The 17781-nt window shown below is 38.6% G+C and overlaps 3 protein-coding genes across 6 annotated transcripts in view; all 3 read left to right on the forward strand.

The window, feature by feature from the left end:
* Positions 1-1127, forward strand: part of LOC148719244 (uncharacterized) — a 2556-nt gene extending 1429 nt beyond the window's left edge. The window contains exon 2 of the mRNA XM_088740190.1: positions 1-1127. This exon is cut by the window's left edge and continues 1047 nt beyond it. Coding sequence (XP_088596316.1) covers positions 1-751 — 751 coding nt within the window. The 3' untranslated portion in view covers positions 752-1127.
* LOC148719241 (methyltransferase-like protein 27) overlaps positions 1-7898 on the forward strand; it is a 16068-nt gene extending 8170 nt beyond the window's left edge. For 3 of the 4 annotated variants that reach the window (XM_088740194.1, XM_088740193.1, XM_088740196.1), the window contains 2 exons: positions 4630-5005; positions 5977-7601. In XM_088740194.1, coding sequence (XP_088596320.1) covers positions 4630-5005; positions 5977-6188 — 588 coding nt within the window. In that variant the 3' untranslated portion in view covers positions 6189-7601. The other variant, XM_088740195.1, reaches the window with a different exon arrangement.
* Positions 7899-11160: 3262 nt separating this feature from the next.
* On the forward strand, positions 11161-17410 carry LOC111336493 (methyltransferase-like protein 27). The gene is made up of 4 exons (XM_022942602.2): positions 11161-11935; positions 13383-13512; positions 14219-14594; positions 15355-17410. The coding sequence occupies exons 2-4, from the start codon at positions 13384-13386 to the stop codon at positions 15531-15533; spliced, it is 684 nt and encodes a 227-aa protein (XP_022798337.2). The 5' UTR covers positions 11161-11935; position 13383; the 3' UTR covers positions 15534-17410.
* Positions 17411-17781: the final 371 nt, after the last annotated feature.

Genomic DNA, 17781 nt, shown 5'->3' on the forward strand with positions numbered 1-17781 from the left:
CCCATTGGATGATTTCTGCGGATCATTTCAGACCCCTGACAACCTCACTGTTAAAGAAATGGAACTGCTGAAGAGCTTGACTGTTGGTGTTATAGAGGCAAACAAAATGGAAGAGAAAACCAGAGAGCAAGCAAGTTGTGAGGAATGGATGCGAGAAAGAAAATTGAGATTCACTGCCTCTAATTTTGGAAAAATTTCTCAAAGACAGAGGAACCACACCAAATTTGTGGAAGATCTTTTAGCACAGAAGACATTTTCTTCAGCTGCTGTAGAACATGGCAAAAAGTATGAGCCGGTGGCACTGAAGGAATATGAGAAACATATGAGGAAAATGGGAAAACCTGTAAAAGTGTTAAAGAGTGGACTGTTTGTTTCTCCGAAGGTTCCAATTTTAGGATGTTCCCCAGATGCCAAAATCATTGACTTGAGCTGCAAAGACAGGTTTGGGCTTGGTGAGGTAAAATGCCCATCGTCGAAATTCCATGTGACTCCCCTCGAGGCTTGTGATGACCCTGGCTTCTTTATGGAAAACAAAAATGGGAAGCCATCTTTAAAAAGAAGCCATGTTTACTACGATCAGGTGCAAGGACTTATGGGCCTATCAGGGGTACTATGGTGTGACTTTATTGTTTACACTAGTAAAGGACTAAGTGTGGAGAGGATCAAGTTTGATCAGGACCACTGGAACAACTTATGTGGAAAACTATGTGACTATTATTTCAAGCACTTTCTTCCAGTTGCTGCTCTGTAAAACATAGCCAAAAAATACAAAGCAGTATGTTACAAATTTTATTGTCTAATGAATACTCATGATCTATTCATATGAAGTTAGTCGTGATCATAAATGTGTAAAGAAATCAAGACTACATTTGACTCAGATAATTGACGAACCCTCTCTAACTTACCGCTAACTCGAAGTAATTTACATTTTCCTTCAGGTCATTTTCTATATGATTTTTACCCTCGATAACTCAAATCATTGCTATTTCCCTGAGGGTTCAAGTAATCGGGAGCCAACTGTAGTTTTTTTTCTTTTTCTTTTTTTTTTTATAGAAACCAAATACCCTGACAAAGACAACTGGCCTTTTATCATAATTTATTGTAATAATAAAAAATACTGGCAAATATTTCAGTGTCAGTTGAGACTATTGAATAGAAAAATATTTGCAAAATTACTATATATTGGATTGCAATTTTGTAATCATAGCGCAAGTCTCTACGGTGTATACATCACGTGGCAATGCACAATTTCAACAAACATCGTGCTGTTAATTAGCCCAAAAAGTTATTTTACAACTTACTTCTTGAAAATTTTACATACAAAATAAAAACTAAAAGGATAAGAATTGAATTAAAAAAATCATTTGCCAAGAGATTTCAACACCAGCGCCTTTTTCAGTTTTCCCTCAAACATAAATATTTTGCTATCAAAACAAGTTATGCACTTATGATGCTGTTCTGAAAATTGCATAGCATGGCACATACCGCCCACATTTGGTTTACAACCCCAAACAGGGTGAACGGTACTACACTATCCCATATATGAAAATTTTTAATTTTATTTATTGCCCTTTCAACATGAATCCGAACAGAAGCGATCGACTGTGTCTCAACAACTTCTGCTGCGCTCATTTGACCCTTGCTTCCCAAAAAAGGTGGAATATTTAGGGACACTCCAAGGGGTAGAAGGTCCTGAATAGTAAAGCCTTTATCGGCCATGACAGAATCTCCCCTATTAAAAGGCAGATTCAGAAATCCTGATCTTGTAACAATTTCCCTGTCAGAAATATGACCAGTGTATAGCTGGCTGATGAAGGTAATAGCACCTCCTGGTGAGATGCCAATCAAACCTTTAAGAGTTGTGTGGCTTTTGTAAGAACTAAAAAGTTCACTGTTAAGGCGTAGACTCTTGGGCATCTGGCATCGTACCTCAGTACAGTCAATAACGACCCTAGTTGAGGGGTATTTGTCTTTAAAGTCAGCAGGCATGCACAAATCCACTTTTGCTCTTGATGGCCACACTGGAATTACACTGAATTTTAAGAACATAAAATTTATCCATGAAATTATTATTCTGCTTACTGTTGTCTGTGAGACTCCATACAAGTGGCTTAAATGCCCCTCCTTGAACCCCTGCCTTAGTCTGCAAAGGGTCAAAAAGAATTCTTCCTTTGGGCTCAATTGGCGTGGCCTACCCTGCTTGGGAATATCTTCCTCATCCCTCTGACAGGGTGGGGAGGGGACATCACATGGTGAATCCGAGTCCCAGTAATTTATATTTTCCCCTTTCTTACCAGGATCTAAAAACGCGAAAACACTTTCTAAGACATTTTTGTTTGGGAACCCCGTATAAAAAGCGATATCCTTCTCCGAGGGCAAAAATTTCTCAATGCAGAACACTCTTGACTGCAAGGAATCGTTCCGGCGTTTAAGTTCCTCTACTTCCGACTGGAAATTGTTATTTGAAATAGTGATTTTACGGATTTCCCCGACAAGCCGTTCATTTTCAAGTTTAAGTTCGCAAATAAGAGCTTCCAGATCCTCAGCTGGTTCTTCTACTGTGGTGCTTGCCGAATCTGCTAGTGTTGACGGGGAGGAAGCGCGAGATTCTTGAAATGTCACTAGATCGCACGTGGAACAGTTGTCGACTCGTGCTGGCGCAATTGTCGTCTCCTGTGATTTTGTCGCGGTTTTTTTCAAAATCAGAGTTCTTTTCCTCGGTGATTTTCGCTTGATCGGCGAACCCTGCTTCCAAGGAAACAAAGATGGGACTGCCATGGATTTCAAACTCTTTTTACGGCCTGTGAGTGACGGTAGATAATCTGACGATTTGAAATGTCGCGAGCAAACTCTCGTGTGTTCTGTCACCTTGAAATCTTTACCCTCATCTCTTCGAATGGCAACGATCCACTTCATAAATAAATCTCTATTTTCAGGAAACTTGTGGTAAGAGATCTTAATACCATCTTCTTCGTAAACTTTCTTAGTGCAGCCAGGGACACAGCAATTTTGCGGCATGATGCTCTTTTTCTTTGCCATTAATTTACATACGTAAACACGAGACTTGGCCCTCGATGCCTCGTTTTCATGCTATTCGATCCAGACTCTCATCGGCCGCCGCCATTTTGGAATTAGGAGTATGGCGGTGCTCCTTGCTGTTTTAATTTGCTTCAGATAATATTAACAATGGCCTGGGAATATGGGCGGATATTTCTCCGAGGAAATTATCCGTTCCAAGATAAGAACACTTTTTCGAGATCGAGCGAAGCTCGAGGAAAACTATAAGCTTTGAGGAACAGATAACTGACGTCAAGGACAAATATACAAGCATATTTTCGCGCCAGTTGGAAGCTATTGTGTTTATCATCCTGCAAGTATTTTTGCAACGTGTAAATGTTAACGAACAGCTTGCCGTTTGTTGTGTGGGATTTTTTTTTTCAGTGTTCCATGCTACGACTTTGTAATTTAAAAAAAAAAAACACACACACACACACGTCCCTCTCGTTGTAACAACCACAAATTGCTTTCTCATCTTATATAAAATTTAAAGTGAAGACCTATTGTAGTGGATGTAAGGTTTAAAAATTGGGGAATATCGCTTGGGGTTATCCTTGGGTATTCTCTAGTTTTAGCTTGGGAGCATTCGGTCGCGTGATTGGTCTAGACCAATCGTACGCGAGAAAAAATATTTGATGGGTTATAATTGGCAATATTCACTCAACCTTCAGCGAAGAAAGTCTGAGTAAAAGGAAAGCTGGTCATGAGTAACAAGAGTGTCAAGAGTAACGTGTAATGAAGTTAAGTGGGTTTCAAATATTTACGAAGTGAACAAGTTTATGATTAGAAGGCCACATGGTCCTGACTCGAGGTTTATTTTTCTCATGACTAAACCCACATAGCTATACATCCCTTTTGGATCCATGACTACTGTGGACATTAAACAGTATTTCCTGAGAGTAAAGGAAAGGTGTATTTCATTAGTAAAGAGTATAGGAGGGTCTCAATGGGGGGATCAAGTTGACGGTTGACCGTTAAAAATAAGCCTTTTTGACGGTTGACAGTTAAATTTTTGGTCATTTGACGGTTGACGGTTAATATTTTAGAATGTCGTTTATAAAACGAATTAAACGCGCGAATTTGGCTGTAATTTTTCATAATGACGCGTTTGTGAGGAACTGGTAATCTATAACACCTTTTATAATAAATGACTAACGTTTTTCAAAACTGGAAGTGTTTCCACACCGGAAGTTAGTTCTGTTGCTGACAAGTTTTAATCGCGACGAGAAGTTAAAGGACTTACATAAATGTATTTCTGTGATATATCAAAACTTTTATTCATAAACAACAGAACTTGACTCCAGCTAAGGCAATCGTTTAGTTCTTAATTAAGGATATCTGAGACATTTGACGGCTAACATTGGCTTGCTCATCTGACGGATGACGGTACAAGTATTGCGCTTTTGATGGTTGACGGTTAATTTTTTTGGGCATTTGACGGTTGACGGTTGACCCCTTTGAGACCCTCGTATAGGAAATGCTGTACTGGTGTCGTGTTCATAGAACGTTTGAACTTCACCTCAAGTTATTCAAAGAGCTCTAAGAGCTTGAACTTTCCGGTTTATCATGTAGGAACATTTAGCGGCACGTTCTGCCTATCACAAGCCACTCGCCGAATGTTTGCACAACGCTTTGAAAGAAGTTTTCCAGGACAAACCAAAGGATCAGATCAAAATCATTGATGCTGGAGCTGGAACAGGATTGATAGGAGTGGAACTCAAGAAACTCGGATACACAAACCTATGTGCTCTGGACATCTCAGCCGAGATGTTAAACGAAGCAAGGAAGAAAGAGATTTATAAAGAATTTATCTGCGCTTCGTTGAGCGAGAAGCCAACTCCTCAGATTGAAACTGGGCAATTTGATGCTTTGATTTGTGGCGGGTCAATCGTTCACGGGCTTATTTGTTCATATGCTTTTGTGGAGATGATCAGAATGGTTCAACCCGGTAGGTCCTTTATCAGAGTTTACCGAACACAAATGTATTTTACCCAAGGATTTCCACTGAGAAGCTTTTCTGTGGCCATTTGTCAAAGGTCTTCAGAGTCGAATTAATTAACAGTTAAGAGCTCAATCCAGCCTGTTGCTATATAATTAAATATTGACACTAAAAATTAAAAAGCTGATGACGAAGAGCCTTTGGGCCCGGACGCACTGGGCAAATTTTTGTTTGCCGTTTTGCGAAAAAATCTGTCAGCAGTTCCTTGAGACAAGTTCGCCCGGTGATTTTTAGATATACCAAATTTTGTCAAGGCTTACCAAACTTCAAAGGCGCCGTCTTCCTGCCTCGGGGCAGGAAAAATTTTTGTCAGGCGTGAAATCTGACAGATTTATCAATTTAAACGCCATGATTTGAAGGAAAATGTCAATCAAGAAAATCTGATCTCTGTTTTTAGTCGGAGTATTTCAGACATCACTGAATGCTTCACGAACAGTTGCTTTATTAACATTCATCGCAGTGCCTGCATTTTCAAATGACCCGCCATGTGCTAAGCGATATAGTCCGATGGCCAAAACCTTTGTAGCTCATGACGAAGAATAGCCCACAGAGTGTCAAACGTGTCGTGCGACATTCTCATCTGGCGATAAGAGAATTCTTCGGGGATATTACGCCTACGAAAATGAATTTCAAACCAAGAATTGTATGGCCTAGTTGGGTTTCAATAATAGGGATGAGGCCTTCGCCGCCTTCTACGGACAAATCTGTAGTGGTACCCTATGACCAGTTGCAGTCGAATGGTCTTTCTACCCAAAGTCTTAACCTAATTAAAGATTATCTTAGTGGACGGAGACAGCGGGTTAAAGTGGCCAATGCCAAGTCTGACATTGTCAAGATTCACAGAGGAGTTCCACAGGGGTCTGTTTTAGGCCCCTTGTTCTTTAATATCTTTTTAAATGACTTATTTTACTTTGTTACAGAGGCCAAACTCTCTAATTATGCTGATGACAACCAACTAACTTCAAGTGATATAGCTCCAAGCGTGGTTCAGGCTGTCCTCATCCGGAACTTAAGAGTCACCTCCAAATGGTTTCATGACTGTAGTCTGACCCTAAACTTGGACAAATGTAAACTCCTTGTTTTGCCCAAGCGAAAAAGTGATCTAGTAGAACTGGATATTGATGGTTTTTAAGTCAAAGCGACCGATAATGTGGAACTCTTAGGGGTTGTAATTGACAATAAGTTAAATTTTAAGAGTCATATATCTAAGTTAATTAAGAAAGTAGGTAAACAAATTTATGTACTTAATCGATTCAAACACATTCTTTCGTTTTCGTCAAAGATACGTACATATAGCCGGGCATTTATCATGCCTCACTTTACTTATTGTAGATGTATAATTTATGATTTATTTAGCTTCGCCAACCGGCAGGGACACCGCAACAGCTTGCGCCGATTACTGCGGGCACAATAAACCCACCCATTCCACCCCACGGGAGGACATCCATCGCACAGTAATCTCGTGTGTGGGAAATTAACGTCTCCTACCCCAACCCTGCAGGAGACGGGACCTCCATTTGTTCGTCCCTATCCGAGAAGACTAGAATATCTAACTATTTCTTGATGTTATAGAAAGGTAGCAAATTCTTCTCAATTATTGTAAGACCCTGAGTGTTGGTCCGGCCGGGGCTCGAACCCTCGACCTCCCGCACAACAGTCCAGCGCTCTATCCATTGAGCTAACCGGGAGGCGGTATTCTATTTGGAATAGCTGTCTCAAAGAAGATAGTGACCGATCAAAGAGATCACATGAGAGGGCCCTTAGATACGTGTTTAATGACTTTTCCGACGGATATGATAGTCTATGTTATAAGATTGGTTACTCATTAAGTTGTAGACGGAAACAAGATAAGAAAACTAAGTAATTTGTAATTTTATATCATCATTTATATTTGGACTTATATTATTTTTAAACTCTGTAATTTATATTCATATATTTTCTCGGTATATTAGCATCTCTATTGCTAGAGGCCTAACAAGCCTCATTTTCATCCGAGTTTAAATGAAGTCATCATCAAAGTCATCATCAACAGCGCGCAAGCGATGGTGTATATTCCCGTGTGATTGACACTTGTGGTTATCAAATATTTTGCTGTGTCTCAGTGCGCCCACGCTTGACAAATTGAAAATTTGGCAGAGACAAATTTTGTCGAGATTTTTGTAAGGGCCAAACAAATTTTGTCAGTCCAGTGCGTCCGGAACCTTTGATGGAACAAAGACGGCTAAGGATAAGAAAAAAAATGTCTAGTCCACTTGCATATTTGTTTTTTTTTCTGTTGTTTGGTTTTGGTTTGTTTGCTTGTTTGTTTGTTTGATTTTATTAGTGTTAATGCCCAAACTATGGGGTAGGTCATTTGAGTTATTTTAGTAGAATGGTAGTAAAGCCTCGAGCAACTCTTTACTCGCTCAATTCCTTTAACATCAGGGATCGGACTCTTAAATCTCCTTCCTTCCAAAGGGGGACTTCGCAAGTTTGCATAAAGGATGGAAAAAATTAATGATAAAACCCTGAAAGATGATTAAATCCTGATTTCAACTTCTTTGCAGATGGTCTCCTTTGTTTCAACTTGCGGGTAGAGCAAGCAGGGGACCATGAGGAAATAATGAAGGAGCTGGCAAAAGCTGGAAAATGGATCCTCTTATCCAAACAGACGTTACCTTTCTTTGAGGCCGAGGACATGCCCAAAGAAACCTTGGCATTTGTTTACAAAGTTTTGAAAAATTAGGATATATATATATAAAGCATAGCACTGAGTTATGCTTAACTCACCTAGCATCTTACTTAATATGAAAGGTCACTTAAAAGTTTCCAAATTGTAATAAACAAGGGTCGTATTACTGTTTTCTGTGGTTGATATTGACAGAGAGGTTTTCATTCTTGAGCTATAAAGCCACAAATGAAGGTGCTCACTAGCGGTAATTTGGTATTGATTTCAAATTTTCTCCAATTTGCTTCCGTGAAATCTTCCTCCTTTTCCACAACATGTAAACATTTTTTCTGCCAATCATTTTAAAATCGAAGAAAATTTAGAATTGATCTTATGAATTTTTTCATTTATTGACATTGTGAAGGGCACAGAATGTCAAACGCTCCACTAAATCTTAAGAAATTCTACAGAAGGAAACGCGATGAATCTCGCTCGAAAGATCTCTCTTTTTAGTCCCAAAACATCACGTCATAAAATAGAACTCTCCAAGATCGATATCTGAGCATGCGTATACTTCCGAATATGTCACCCTTTTGCAATCTTCCCTCCGGTGTTTTCTTTTCTGTCGACTTATTTTTTTCATACTTAGAGGGCCTATGGATGTTATGGATATCGTTGCTGGAAGGCCCAGAGTCCATTAGGTAAAAGCAGTATTGTTTTATACTGTTTTAAAACGCCTGTTTAGATTACAATCGTGTGATTCTATTGAGCTGCTAGGTTTATTTTATTTCCAGACATTTTAAGGAAATTATTGGAGGGAAAAAATATGTAGCTAAAAGCGTGCGGGAAGCCCGTTGCTCGAGGACGCAAATTATGACCATGAAAGCAACGACTCAAAGAACGTTTTGAGTCGATTTCTTTTAATATTGCGTATTTTTTCTATAAATTATATATTACATTATACCACACTCGAGGCTTTCTACCCATCAAGTGTTTTTTAAGTTTTACTTTAAAAGCCCTAGCTTCCAGCTACCGAATAATTTACCGTGAACCGATGAAATAACGCACGTGATCAGCGCCAGTAGGGAACATTTAAGGAACATCATGTAAGGAAATTTTTCGATAACTTTTAAACAAATCAAATATCGAGACTCTCTTTTATGGATTTCCGAATTTAGAACTAATGTAATTAATGCCTCTTGCGACCTGGCTCCATAAATCCATCTATTATTATATTATAAAGGCTTGCCATACTCCTTTCACATGTACAGATCATCAATACAAAAGAAGATTTAGGAATAGCGTCATGCAGTAAGTAAACCTCTAACTCTATTAACGCAACGTTCGGTAATCTTCTGAACTGGATTCTGTGTAAACATGCAAAGGAATATAGCAATATGCACTGATAGGATATAATCTCTCGTTGTAATATAGTTTTATGGGGGGGTTCTAGTACTTACCAGATATTTCACACAAAAGAGTTTCGCAATATAAAGTAAAAACGAAAGTTTGAATAAACCTACTCCACCTCCCAACCTTGTAAACATTAGGGTCCCAATGGGTTGACGGTTTTACGGTTTAAGGTCAAACTTTTGGCCAATTTACGGCTAACGGTTATTATCTTTCCATCGTGGTCATCAGGAAACAATTTACGGTCAATTTTTATTACGACTAACCGCTTAAAATTAGTAAATTTTACATTTTATTTTTACAGGGCGTCCACGTTGAGCACCATGTAATGATCACTCGAATTTTGCCTTTTGAATATCAACTTTAATCGTGAAACTCGACTCTGACTTTACTCGAAACCTCGTGTTACATTCTTTTTTGAACTCGTGTTGCGCATGATCGAACTCGTTTTACGCGTAGGAGTGAGGCAGTTTCAACAACGTATCCACGAGTTAAAATTAGTGTCATCTTATCTGAATCTTAAGAACCGAAGACGAAGCACCACTTTATGTAAAAACGAAGCTAAAAATAGTGTGAAGAAATTAAATGAATTGAATTAATTGAGAAAGCATTAATTTACCTTAACATGGACGCATCTTGAAGTCACGATTTGATCAACGAAAAACCGAGAAATCAGCTTAATAACGTCATTGCATGACTCGAGCTCTCTTATAAATCTAGAACAGCAGGACATTCCCTACCCACAAGCTTACCATTTGTCTGGATTCCTGATGTAGTCGCCCATGGCCTGGGGGCAACATTAGGGGGGAACTTATTCAGCAACGGACAAAGATGAGACACAGTCGAGCAAAGGTGCTTGGTGCAAGAAAGTCGATTGAGCAATTGCACCTGCTTTATTAAGGAGTTCAGGTATGTGGCATTTTTTCTAGTTCATGCAAAACTTCGTCTCTTAACCTATCAAAAAGGTGCTCCCCATGCATGCGTGTACGTTATTCAGCTCTGTCCCTTCGCAGGTGCTCTTCGGGAAAAAATTCGTACGCGCGCTAGTTTCAAGAAAACCCTAACAAAATAGACATCAAAAGAAAGCTTAATAAATGCAATTTACGATAAAAATACAGTTTAGGCTTTTTTTTTATTTAGGGAGTGTCAGGAGCCGGTAAGGCGTGAAACGACCGAGGATCTTTCTATTAAATTTATCGGGTATCGGATCCCGCTACACGGACAAAATGACTGCACAGTCTTATTCACAGCGCATCAATTAACAAGAGTGTGTCAGGCTTTTCCGATATTCTGATTCACTGTCTAGATATCCGCATCTCAAGTTAGAGTAGCGTAAAGTATGCGAAACGTGTTGCGTAAATGGACACAACTGGAAAAATATTTCAAAATTCAAATTTCCTGACACGGTTTCGTTCGTCATTATCCCTGGAATGCTTTGGCGAAATTTCAAGAAAATCGGTCAAATCTAGATACCCTATAAATTCGCTCAAAGTGGATGTAGTCCTTTCAAAATAAAATGCGAGATTTTAGCTTTTAAAGGTTTATAAACAACTAGAGCCACACCAAGAGATTATCTCGTCTCCTGAAACCGCGAACCAATGGGAAGACGGGACCTCCTGGCGTCAATGACAATGCATCAAGATTTTCCCGGGAAGAGTATCGCATAGCAGTCACGTTTTTCTTACCTCGCTCTGTTGAACGTTGAGTAAAGTAATGGGCAAAATTGGCAAAGAAAAGAACCGCGGCAAAAAAGGTAAAGCTGGAGAAACTGCTGAAAAGCAAAACAGAGAATCGACAGACAGCTTAAGTAATAGACCACTTTCATAAATGGCTGCCGGATTGATATTCTTTTGTTTGAATTTAAATTAGCCCTTCTGGCCTCGTTCTCCAGTACAAAATTCAAAAGCGAGGCCAGAAGGGCCAATTTAAATTTAAACAAAAGAATATTAATCCGGCAGCCATTTATGAAAGTGGTCTATACCCTTATCGCTAACATGAGTTCCCTCGGGTATATTTATTTAAGATTTCATAAGATTTGAGGCGATTGCGTATGTTTTGTATCAAGACAAGTACTTGCTTATGGAAAGGAAACCTGGTTTTTTACCTTATGTACGACAAATGTAGATTTGATGGCGACTTCTTTGTTCGTAATTTGGATGCCAGCATGGAGAGGAGTGCCAGGATTAATTTTTTTTCCTGACAAAATGGTACCATTCCTCTCCTCTTCGTGCCTGTTCTTTTTTCTTTGACCATGGACTCCTCTCTAATTTTGATTTCTGTTTTTTATCCATGAGAAAAGACTTTCCACCAGCAGAGAACTTCCATGTGTGAATTTTGTCAAGTCCGCGACGTGTGTCAACAAAATATCCAAAGAACATAAAATTACCGCGAATAACACCCGAGGGCCCCTTTACGAGATTATGACACCCTCTTTTATTGGAAAATACGTTTTCCTAGATAAGTCGGATGCTTTTTGAGATTTTTTTTCTTTTTGTAAACGTTAGGTAAAATGTCTAATTTTAATCTAATCCAATAAAAGAAATAACGAAATTTTCGACCCCTGAAGGTGAGAAGTAACCTTAATGGGCGACAAGCGTCAAGCGGCGACATTGAGGAGGAAACATGTTTACTTATCTCACTTGAGCCCAGGGGATTTCACTCCTTAGCCATATCATAGGAGACGCTGCAAAGTTTTCAGAAAGTATAAATGGATAGGACGATCGGAGAGGTAACAGTGCTCATTGTGATCAGACAGAGAGCAAAGCTGCTTGGCGTAAAAAACGTTGATTAACGAACTGCAATTCTTTCGTTAAAGATTTCAGGTATGTGGCCTGTTTTCGTGTTCTTACAAAAAATGTGTTTCTTAACATATCATTTCTCCGACTTGTCAAATATCCAGTCGCGTGCGCCAGTGTCTTTCATCCGAGTATCACTGCAAATCGTTTCTCTTCACTAAAAACCAAGTTCAGTCTGCAAGTCTGTGTGTGAGGTGATTCTACACCTAACAAGTCCTGATGTACTCACAAAAACGAGTTTCCCAAGTTTCTGTACTATTTTTTTTTTGGGTTTTGTGGATTATGGATGCTCAACTTTGTATAAAATAATTCTTGTAAATGGTTTGAACTCGGGGGCAACGTGCGAAAGTGTACTACGATAGTCTGGGTAGGTATATTCCTGAGAAGGACTGTTGTCGGTGGTGGTGACTGTCGTTTCGACAACTTGCACGGAAGTCATCACCAGAGTCAAGTCAGCCTTGACTTTGATGATGACTTCCGCAGTCAAGTGAGTCTTGACTCTGATGATGACTTCGGCAAAGGTTGTCGAAACATCAGTCACTCCCACCGACAGCTGAGTCCTTATCAGGACTATACTCACCCAGACGATCGCACGACACTTTTACATTATAATTATTCATGGCTTGTAAAGCCTGGTTTTCACTAGCGACGCAAGCACAAGTACAAGCACAAACGCAAGCAGAAGGTAATTATGCTAAGTGAAAACGAACGTCGGCAAACTAAATTCAAACTGAACCAGTTTTCAAAGCACTAAAACGCCGGCAAGAAAAAATCCAAAAAGGGACGGCCGTGAGAGGGTAGAACTCAAAGCCACTTGTATAATGTAGACGGATGTTCGCATGATAAGGAGAATGCATTTATGCCAACTAATGCATCTGTTCCGGTGGACTTTTGTTCGTGTTACTCAATAGACATAATAACGGACATTCATAAGTTAATAAACAAGTTAAAGCTATCTTTACAAAGGATTCCATTTCACAGTGATAAAAACAATGATGAACTCGTGGCCATTATCACACTTTTTGGTCAAAAGACGATCTGTTTATTAACAACCAGGCAATTGCGTTGGCAGTGCTATAAAGCTCTGACAAAGGGCTAACGCTCGAAACGTCAGCTTTTATGATCGTAACGGTGGCCAATTTACCATTTCAGCTTTGTTGATATATTCAAATTATTACAGTGCTATAAAGCAATTGGTTTATACCTCAGTTGGGCATTCATCGAGATATAAATCACATGAAAAGTTTGGAGAGCACTCAAGGAGCTGCGCCGCGAGCAACTCTTACGCATCTTTGGTGCTCTAAGTAAACTTCCCGCGTGCTTCAAATCTCGATTAACGCACGATCGATGACGTATGAACCAACAAACATGTCATGAACATTTCTTGATACTAAACGTATCGCTTTTACTGTGAGTATCATAAGCCGTTATAGACAACTAAAGGAAATGTTTTGCATTCGTTGCCTCTGTATAGAATGGATAAAGTGCAAGCCAAAGCCGGCTTTACAAAGTATTTTGGAGCAAAAACAGGAAACCTCAGCAAAGAAACAACCGGAGACGAAATAATACGTATTTATGATGAAAGGTCACGAACGTATGACCAGGTGCTCTTCGAAAAAACAAACTAGTGTCAATTAATGATGAGAAGGTTCTTGTTCAGGGGTAGAATTGATTGACCCGTCGGACTCCTGATAGAGAATTCATTAAGTTTCATCGGCCCGTTCCTCGAAAGTCCTTGTAGCTTATTAACGAACCTACTGCAACATTTTTAATCTAAATCAAGGGTATTGAAATGCAGGTATTAGCTTAAAGGCTTTACTGCGTGAGTTTCAAACTTTCGTGGCAATATCTTCATTTCGAATAAAGATAGATCAGTTTTTTGGTCCGTAAAGTTACCATAACTCTCAAGAAACAGTCCTTTTAGCTCGATCCCCGGTAATGTCATTTTCTTGTGTTCTTAGGGTATGATTTGTTCAGGGAAGTCGAATTATAACGAACATCAAAAGTTAATTAAAAGAAAATCTCATTGTTGAGGCCCCCAAACTGCGTTGGGCACACGATTTAGGAGGCCACAAGATCCTGAATTAAGGTTTATTTTACTCATGGCCAAACATACAAAGCTACACGTCCCTTTCAAATATATTACTTACCGTGGACAATAATTAGTATTTCCCTCAAGTAAATAAAAAGATAGATTTCAATGGTAAAGAGGACAGGTTATGCTATACTATTTTCGCATTATTAGAACTTTCGAACTTCACCTCAACTTATTAAAAGAGTTCTGAGAGCTTAAACTTTGTCATCATGTAGGAACATTTAGCGGCTGGCTCTGCCTATCACAAGCCACTTGCCGAATGTTTGCATGGCGCTATAAAGGACGTTTTCCAGGACAAACCAAAGGATCAGATCAAAATTATCGACGCTGGAGCTGGAACAGGCCTGATAGGAGTTGAGCTCAAGAAACTTGGATACACAAACTTATGTGCTCTAGACATCTCAGCTGATATGCTAAACCAAGCAAAAAAGAAAGACGTCTATAACGAGTTTATATGCGCGTCTTTGAGCGAGCGGCCCATTCCTGGAATTGGAACCGGGCAATTCGATGCTTTGATTTCTGGTGCGTCAATCATTCACGGGCTTATTTGTTCATCTGCTTTTGTGGAGATGATCAGAGTGGTTCGAGCTGGTGAGTCTTTAAGTAGAGTTTACTCCAGCGCAGTTGTTTTAGACCCACGGGTGTGCGCAGCGGAGAGGCTCTTCTGCTGTCATTTGTGGGATTTGACACTAGAAAATCAACTGGTCGCGGGTCTAAAGCATCTTCGGTTTAAGAAGCTCTCGCACAATGTTTTGAGTTTTTTGTACCCCGTAGAAAAAAGTATTTTCTAGTTGACGGTATTGACTAGTTGAGATCATGATTTGGTGAAGCCCCTAATGAAAAAGTGGCAAAAGTGGAAGAAGGATGACTTAAGATTGACGAGATAGCTGAATTGAAAAAAAAGGAAAAACATGTATAAGTCATTCTCAAGTTTCTATTTTGCCTGCTTGTCTTTCTTGTTGTTTTTTTTTTTATTATTATTATTCATTTTTTATTTTTTAAGCTTAAAGCGTGCGGTAGATCCTGCAAGACCTTGCGGCTGTGAAAATTCTTTAAACTGAACATCTGGAATCTGACTCGAATCTCCTTTCATTCTATTAAAATGAGGAGTTTACAAATTCGTTAAAGGAATTTCTTACGATAGCAAGATCTCGCCTTCTAGTTGATAAGAGTTTGTTCTCGGCCTCTCTTTTTTTTATGATACACTGATCATATTTTGAGGGACGTTACTGGGTAAAATTCTCTGCGAGTGAAAGAATCCATGTATGGAAAATTGTCAGAGAGGATGGAAATTTTTCAAGATGAATACCTTACGAGACATAACTTAATCCTGATGTTGATTTTTTCGCAGATGGCCTCCTCTGTTTCAACATTTGGGAGAAAGAATTAGGATACTATCAGGATATGATGTCGAAGCTTGAAAAGGCTGGGAAATGGATATGCTGGTCCAAACAGACTTTACCTCTGTATGCAGCCGAGGAACTGCCCAAAGAAACCTTGGGATTCGTTTATAAAGTTTTGAAAAATTAATTCAATGACATGTTTACAGGAGCCCATTACCTTATGAGCTCCTGATATCTAACGCACCTAAGATCTTATTCAATGCTAATTCTCGTAACAGATGTAAAACGTGACTTATATTAAAATTCTAATCTGAACATTTGATGTGAAATCTCGAGCATCAAATCACCCTAGCTGATGTATTTTTGACAAAATATTACAGAGTACAATTTAATAAATCCTTTCCTGTAATCGTAATGTCCGTGCCACATGATGACAACGTCACAGACGATAATAGACCTTAGAAACTGTGCGAAGATGAGAAATCCATTACTTATGTAGTCACACTGAAATAAAGGTGAAGGCTGGCACAAGTTGTTGTTCACTGTAAGTGTAGGCTTTGGTTGATTGTTTGAATCTCATCTCCTTAGACCCGAATTCTATAGCGCCTGCAACTTACATCGAAGTAAAATCGCATTTCAAAATCACGAGATGGTGAGCCAGTCGCTAGGATAGTTAGGTAAGAGAGTTTCCACGAGAAAACGGGGGGATCGGGTGAGTGGTAATAATGCTCAAATCACTGACTCGGCTCAAGCTTAGCACAAATGCAAAGTATGAGAGCTCAAAGAAGTCATTTAAAATTTGATCAACGAAAACTAATCAGTAAAACAGTAATGTTCAGGGCTGGATTCCATGGAAATAAAAGCAAATAGCAAAACGCTTTGAGAGTAGAGAAATTTCCAGAGTCAACGTTTTTTTTTTTCCGCGAGGTCTGTGGGAGGTTTAGAGCTAAACAGTGATATGTCAGAAGTAATTTGCACTTTATCAAGTATCATCATATCGCTGGAAAAAAACGGAAAGTGTGAGAAACACAAGCTGTGCTCGTTGATATCATCTATCAGAAATACTGACTCACCCGTCAAAGTTTGATTCATGCTGTACTCTGTCCACATGTAAAATATGAAAAACGATCTAGGTCAAAGTGGATGTATTCCTCTCAAAATCAAATGCGAGATTTTGGCTTCTAAAGGTTTATAAACAACTAGCGCCACACGAAGAGATCATCTCGCCCCCTGAAACTGCGAACCAATGGGAAGACGGGACCTCCTGGCGTCAATGACAATGCATCAAGATTTTCCCGGGAAGAGTATCGCATAGTAGTCACGGTTTTCTTACCTCGCTCTGTTGAACGTTGAGTAATGGGCAAAATTGGCAAAGAAAAGAACCGCGGCAAAAAAGGTAAAGCTGGAGAAACTGCTGAAAAGCAAAACAGCGAATCGACAGACAGCTTTAGTAATACCCTTAGCGCTAAAATGAGTTTCCTCGGGTGAGTAGTATAGTAATTGGGGGTTCCAGAACGATTCTCCTCAGGGGGAAGAAAATCCAAAATCCAAAAAATGTTCTGAAAAAATTTTGAAAAATTCATTAAAAAAATTCAAATAAAAATCCAAAAGTCCAGAAATGTGAAAACTATATTGAAAAATATTTTCAACAAAGTCGGAATCCAAAAACGCAGACTCATGAAAACTCAAAATAGCGGATCTAAAACCAGTTCAAACCGGTTCAAGCTTGTGAAAAAATATAATTAATAAATATATAGATGTTAACTTTTATAACAGCATTATATATGATGATCAACGATGTTAAATATCATTTAGAAGATAATGAGAATTTAGTTAATTTAATTGATGAATTTAGAGAATGGATAAATGATCTCGAAAATATTTAAAGTTTTTTTCATATATAGTTATATATAATGTGTGGAATGAAAGATGCTTGGATTTATAGTTGTGAAAAATGTGATTGCACTCATTGGTTAAATAGACAAATGAATGAAAATGAACAATTTTGTAATATGTGTTGGATAATTTGTGATCATTGTTATGTAAAACTAATAAAAACGAATAGATGGAACGAGAAAACATTTACTTATTTTAGGACCTTATGTGAAGGACTGTTTATGAGGAGAGAGGAATTGATAATGATTGAGTATTATGATAAATTTTTATAGATGTGTGACTATAATATTCACTTAGCATTGATTAATGATGAAAGAACTTATTTTCCTTTCTGTGATGAAGTTATCAAAACAAATGGAGAAATGCTGTAAGAATCGAAATATTAGTTTGAAAAATGGTTTATTTGTTTGTATTAAATGTGGATTAGTCATAGTTCATATTTTGAAAATTACAAGTTCATTGATTTTCATGAAAACCTGTATGAAGTCTGAACAAAATCAGTTTATCAAAGAAAATACCTTGTTGAAAAGGTTATTTAT

This window comes from Stylophora pistillata, chromosome 12 (genome assembly GCF_964205215.1).
Source record: "Stylophora pistillata chromosome 12, jaStyPist1.2, whole genome shotgun sequence".
NCBI classification, from domain to species: Eukaryota; Metazoa; Cnidaria; class Anthozoa; order Scleractinia; family Pocilloporidae; genus Stylophora; species Stylophora pistillata.

Excerpts from the sequence above, each read along its gene's own strand:
- LOC111336493 (XM_022942602.2), top strand. The coding sequence starts at position 13,384 with ATGGATAAAGTGCAAGCCAAAGCCGGCTTTACAAAGTATTTTGGAGCA. Across the intron at positions 13,513-14,218 it reads GGTCACGAACGTATGACCAG|GAACATTTAGCGGCTGGCTC; the intron begins GTGCTCTTCGAA and ends GTCATCATGTAG. Across the intron at positions 14,595-15,354 it reads GATCAGAGTGGTTCGAGCTG|ATGGCCTCCTCTGTTTCAAC; the intron begins GTGAGTCTTTAA and ends ATTTTTTCGCAG.